General features: G+C 37.2%; 1 protein-coding gene across 1 annotated transcript; it reads left to right on the top strand.

Annotated features, from left to right (window-relative positions):
* The first annotated feature begins 229 nt into the window (after nucleotides 1–229).
* On the top strand, nucleotides 230–3,727 carry LOC145634964 (putative disease resistance protein RGA1). The gene is made up of 2 exons (XM_081686281.1): nucleotides 230–3,463; nucleotides 3,671–3,727. The coding sequence occupies exon 1, from the start codon at nucleotides 240–242 to the stop codon at nucleotides 2,304–2,306; it is 2,067 nt and encodes a 688-aa protein (XP_081542407.1). The 5' UTR covers nucleotides 230–239; the 3' UTR covers nucleotides 2,307–3,463; nucleotides 3,671–3,727.
* Nucleotides 3,728–6,411: the final 2,684 nt, after the last annotated feature.

The raw sequence follows: 6,411 nt of genomic DNA, 5'->3' as shown, positions 1-6,411 counted from the left end.
GATGCTGTTCATTTTGTCACAATAGTAGGGATTGGTGGTTTAGGAAAAACTACCCTTGCTCAATTGGTATATAATGACGATAGAATCGTTACTGAATTTCCATTGAGGATGTGGGTTTGTGTTTCTGATGAATTTAATATCAGAGATATTCTCTGTAAACTTCTTAATTCTACTGTAAATCAAAACTTTGAAGTTGAAGAGCTCCAACGCCGAGTTAGGCAGAAGATTAATGGGGAAAGATGCTTGTTTTGGATGATGTGTGGAATGAGGATCGTCATGAATGGCTTAAACTTGAGAACTTGTTGATTGGTGGTGTAAGGGGAAGTAGGGTTGTGGTCACTTCACGCTCTAAAATGGTGGCTACGATAGTAGGAGACGGTCTAACTTATGAATTAAAGGGCCTCTCTCCAGAAGATTCATGGAGTTTGTTTGAGAAAATGGCATTTAGAAATGAAATAGAGCGCATGGATGACCACCTCATCGAAATTGGACAACATGTTCTTAAGAAGTGTGCCAATGTTCCCCTTGCCATAAGGGTTGTTGGAAGTCTTCTTTATGGCCAGACTAAAAGCATTTGGCAGTCATTCAAAAATCGAGATTTGATAAAGATGAAAAGGGATGATAAAGATGGTATATTGCCAATTTTGAAGCTTAGTTATCATCATCTTACCTTGGAATTGAAGAATTGCTTCAGTTATTGTGCCTTATTTCCTAAGGATTATTGGATAGAGAAGGAGATCTTGGTAAATCTATGGATGGCACACGGTTTCTTATCACCTTCAGAGGGGCAAAGAGTTAAAGATGCTGCAGAGGAATACTTTATGATTCTTTTGCAAAGGTGTTTTTTTCAAGATGCTGTTAGGGACGACTATGGTGAAATTTTGGCATGCAAGCTTCACGATCTGATGCATGATGTTGCTCAAGAGGCAGTAGGTAGGGACTTATTGGTGGTAGATAATGTGAGCGAGTTGAAGGAAAAAATTAGACACTTATCCTTCAGTAGATTGGATCTCGGAAATAGTTCAAGCTCTTTCAGCGAGATAGAAAATATACGCACACTATTTAAGCTGCAGCGTACTTATTCTGTAGCCGGAACTAGGGAGATTAGAGAATTTCTTAAAAAGGCAACGTACTTGAGGGTATTATGTTTAACTTCGGAGATCAAAACCTTGCCGAGAGCAATAGATAAACTAATTCATTTGAGATATCTTGACCTGTCTCATAACTATGAGTTAGAGTTTCTCCCTGCAACACTATGCAAACTGAATAACTTGCAGACCTTAATACTAAAAGAGTGCTTGAATTTAAAAGAGTTGCCAACGAAGTTAAGCAAATTAGAGAAACTGAGGTACTTGGATATTGAAGGTTGTAGGCTGGATCATATGCCTCCGAGTTTGAGTAACTTAACATGCCTTGAAAAGTTACCACAGTTTGTTGCTAGCCACAGTCGAGTGGGACAGGCAATTAGAGGAGAGCTTCAAGACTTGGAACCACTGAAAAATGTTGGAGGCAGTCTTAAGATAAGAGTCCGTGGATTTTCAACATATCAGGTCACCGAAGGAGCTAAATATGTCAGTGGCATGATACATCTCAAAGATATGCATATAGAGATAAGCTGTCTCCTCAACGATGATGCAGGTTCGACATTATTGCTAGAATGCCTTCAGCCCAATCGTTATCTTACGCATTTCAGTCTATCTGGATATGGTGGTGTGGCATTTCCAAAATGGGAGTCAATTGAAGACTTGAAGCCATCACTTCCACTGCTGGTTGAACTCTCCCTTAGTGATTGCGCTAACTTGCAGCATCTTCCTTTATTGAGCCAACTTCATCATTTGAAAACTCTTAACCTCATTAATTTGGATAATCTGGAAGACATAGAGGGTTGTGGTGGTAGCTTATCAGTGTCTGTTCAAGATCAGTCAGCATTCTTTCCACGCTTGGAAAAGCTTCATTTAGTGGGTTTGCCAAAATTGAAGAGATGGCAAAAATCCTCCTCAGAGTCAGGAGTAACAAGCTTAAATTATAGTCGTAGCCCTGTTGCTTATACATTTCCTCGTCTCTTTGATCTAAACATCAGCAACTGTCCTTACATGACCTCCATTCCTCTCGCTTCAAGTGTCAGGAGTTTGATTCTTTCCCTTGATGCCCCCCATTCTGAATCATTTATGATGAGTTCGTGCTGCTTGACTGGTTCTGGTGAGCTAACAATAAAATTTTGCTACTATGAAGGTCTCAATAGCTTATCTATAGTCGAAGAGCTATTTCAGTCATTTGTGCACCTCCCTTTGTTCCCTGCATATTGAGGGATGGCCCTACTTAAAGAGCCTTTGTGGAGGAGGATTGGAGCATCTCACTGCGCTGCAGACTCTTCATTTGTCGGGACTTCCTGATCTAGAAGAGCTAGAGGATGGCAATCATAGTCATCTACCTTGGAAATTCCTTACCAGTCTCCGTGACCTGGAACTACTAAATCTCCCGAAGCTTGTGAATCTTCCTCAAGGGATCCAGCACTTAGCAGCCCTTCAATCTCTCCGTGTTGAAGCATGTCATATGTTTGAACTCTCGGCAGAGTCAGAGTCAGGAATGATGAGCTTAAATTATAGGTGTAGCCCAGTTTCTTATACATTTCCTCATCTCTTTAATTTAAGCATCAGCAAATGCCCTTACATGACCTCCATTCCTCTCGCTTCAAATGTCAGAAGTTTGATTCTTTCCCTTGATAAAAATGCACCCCATTCCTCATCATGTCTGAGTTCATGCCATTTGACCAGTTCAGATGAGTTAACCATAAAATTTTGCTACTATGAAGGTCTCAATAGCTTATCTATAGTCAAAGAGCTATTTCAGAGTCATCTGTCCACCTCTCTTTGTTCCCTGCATATTAAGGGATGGCCCTACTTAAAGAGCCTTTGTGAGGGAGGATTGGAGCATCTCACTGCGCTGCAGACACTTCATTTGTCGGGACTTCCTGATCTAGAAGAGCTAGAGGATGGCAATCATAGTCATCTACCTTGGAAATTCCTTACCAGACTCCGTGACCTGGAACTACAAAATCTTCCGAAGCTTGTGAATCTTCCTCAAGGGATCCAGCACTTAACAGCCCTTCAATCCCTCCGTGTTGAAGCATGTCATATGTTTGAACTCTCGGCAGAGTGTGTGTCTCGTTTAACATCTGTAAAATATCTTTATATATATCAATGCAATAATGGTTTTAAATCATTGCCTGAAGCAGCATTATCAGAACTTCCTTCCCTTGAACATCTTGATATCAAAGATTGTGAACTTCCTCCAGCACCTATACTGCCGTTACCACCTCTACTGCCGGACTGCCCTCCACTGCCGTTACCACCTCTACTGCCGGACTGCCCTCCACTGCCGTTACCACTGACGTGGGATTATTATTTTGGAACAGAACTGCCGGAATTTGTTGTAAAGCCGAGTAGCGCTTGAGTTATACGAAGTATATCCTCAATCATTTTTATTACTCTTGTAAAAAAAATCATTTTTATTACTTGCGAATTACCATAAATCATTAATCTTTTAGCAAGGCAAGGAAATGTAAACCTATAAAAACATGCGAAGTATTTTCTTTGAGAATTTCTGCTCGTCAATTCTCTTGCAACAGAGTAAATGACCGAACATCTGACATAATACCTTACCATTTCAGGTGATAAAACAGCACTATGTGTCTTGGCACATGGGTAACGCTTGAAGATTTTCATTCTACAGAGATTTTTAGTATATAATAAGCTGCCTTTATGAGTATGCCCCTTCTTATGGAGTAAAGATTTTAGCTTGATTTGCTTGCAACTGAGCTTGTTACTCAAGAGCTTGCAAGTATTTTTGTGTGCTTGTAGCCTGGTTACTATACAGCCTTGTTTATGTTGGAGTCTTGGAGATGAAATTGTTGGTGTATTACAAGCCACGAACATTTTATGCATTTTATTACATGCATTGCTTGGAAATAATTGTAGTACTCCCTCCTTCATTTATTGTTTGCATCATTTGCTTTTAAGTGGTCTTCAAAACGCATGTTTGATCAATAATATCATTACCCATGTATTGTTAAAAGATAATTAGAAAGTTGATATTTTGAAGATATCTAAGTATCTAACAACATTTCATCTTTTTTTAAAAAAATAATATTATATACAGCTGTGTGGATAGTTACACCAAAAGTTCATCTATAAAAAATGACACACAGAAAAATATAAGAGGTGAGAGTCATTAACAAAGCCACCATTTCCACTCTACAGTGAGTTGAGTATAGGAGAAAGTGGTACGCCAAAGAATTTGCTTCCATTTTTGAGGTCTGATGTACTACTATCAAGAGAGGCAATCTGGGCTCTGAAAATCGAGTGACCAGACTTCTTTCGGAACCAAATGGGTTTGCATATTACTACAAGAACAAGTAAAACTCCTGCAATGCCTTATCATTGGTGCTTGGAAAGCTCCTTATCTGAGTGTCTCAAACATTAAGTAGGCCAAATCAGTTTGAGATTCACATTATTCTTAAGCGCTCTTGCCCAAAGATTCGGGCATTTAGAACCACCATTGTAATTGAAGCTCTATATTTGAGTGCCTCAGGTACCTGAGTAGTTCACCTGCTAACAAAGTGATTGATAAGCAATAGCCTTTGTGCAGGTTTGCATCCCGAACCTTCAGTTGTGATACATCTGTAACTAAAAGGTGAAACCATGTATAAAACTACAGCCATTATGTTACACATCAGATTCTACTGAGAAATGTACACTATCAATTTGATTATAAATTAAGAGGCAAATTAAGGGGGGTGTCTATGGCGTTTCATGAGAGGCCGAGAAGGTGGAATACATCAAAAATTGAAGGATAAGAGAAGGTGTTGCTGAGGTTGATTGATCAGCACAATACTAATAAAGCTTGCCATTGTAATGTACAAAATTGTGTAGTTTGAGGTTATTTATGTTACACTTCTCATGATCTCACGTGACTATGGAGTATGTTTTATCGTAATTGTAAATCACAAAAGCTAGTCAAAGTGTATTATGTGAATAGTATAAAAGTCAAAGTGTGTCAACTAAAAAAACGAATGAAGTTTGAAGTATTATTATTTCCCTCCCTATAACTTTGATGGACGATGTGTTTAATGCCAAGTTAAGTTTGTTGCCTTAATTCTAAGTTGCGCTTCTTTTGTATAATACATTCTGATATAAAATTGTGTATTTTCACGCAATTAGAATTGAGTACAAGTCAAGTTGTGTAAGCCCATGTGTTTTCTATGGGATGCGCCAAGAAAAATTCAAGTTGTATACAAGTACAATTTATGGCAATATATCATAATAAAGTCCAATTGTGGCTCAACTCACATGCCTTGTAATGCGACGCTAGTGAGTCTTCTTGGTAATGTATACGGTTTTCTACTAAATGTCCATGAATTATTCCTTATTTCACCATATATTAACATTTTCAAATTTACCATGAATTCGGAGGTAAATACAAAAAATTGATGGTAATTGTTGCTCATTTCTTTGGTGCCGCTTTCCTTAGTTCTAGACTAATTGAATACACTTTACATTCGTCGTTATTAACCCAAATTTTGACTTGTGTTTTGTGTGTTTTTTTTAAATCTCTCTCTCTTTTTTTTTAAACTGCATTTTCTTGTTATTTTCGTGTGAGATTTTTCAAATTTTCACAAGATTTGAATTTATGAGTATTAGTTTATGTAAATAATAAATATATTAGAGAATAAATATAAATAAGTCTTACGAGTTTAAAAATAGTTTTTGTAATGAGAATAATTCATTTAATTTCAATAAAAATAATTTAAATTGAATAAAATATACTACCACCGGTCTAATTTACTCGCAACAAAGGTGTATTATTTGTGAGACATAAAGGCCCTGTTTGGGAGAAAGCTGAAGCTGATTCAGTTAGCTGATTTTATTAACTGATTTGACTAACTTATTGTATTAACTGATTATGTAAAAGTGTTTGGTAAATAGCTGATAGCTTAAAGGTGATTGAGTATGTGAAATGACCAATAAACTAATTGTGGGGTAGGTAGTTTAGATAGGATTTTAAATTAAATGAGGTTATAAGTGTCATTTCACAATAATTAATGAATAAGCTAATTGAAAAAGCTCCTAAAATGAGCTTTTTCAAAAGAGCTTATTTAGTGGAATAAGCTCTTTCAATAAGCTTACTACCAAACACTTGTATTAGCTTGTTTGACTAGTCAATCAGCTAAAGTTAGTCAAATAAGCTAATATACCCTTAATAAGCTTACTACCAAACATGGCAAGAATATTCCTTTGTTGCGAGTAAATTGGACTAGAGGTAGTATATTAGATGGTCCAACAAAAAAAAAAATGTTTTTTAGATGGTTGTAAATTTGTAACCGTACCCGATAGCAAATCATTGGATCAAATA

Source organism: Chenopodium album, chromosome 6 (genome assembly GCF_948465745.1).
Source record: "Chenopodium album chromosome 6, dcCheAlbu1.1, whole genome shotgun sequence".
NCBI classification, from domain to species: Eukaryota; Viridiplantae; Streptophyta; class Magnoliopsida; order Caryophyllales; family Amaranthaceae; genus Chenopodium; species Chenopodium album.
This window is presented reverse-complemented; position numbering and strand designations above follow the sequence as displayed.

Bases quoted from the DNA above. Each gene is read 5' to 3' on its own strand.
- LOC145634964 (XM_081686281.1), top strand. From the start codon at position 240: ATGCTTGTTTTGGATGATGTGTGGAATGAGGATCGTCATGAATGGCTT.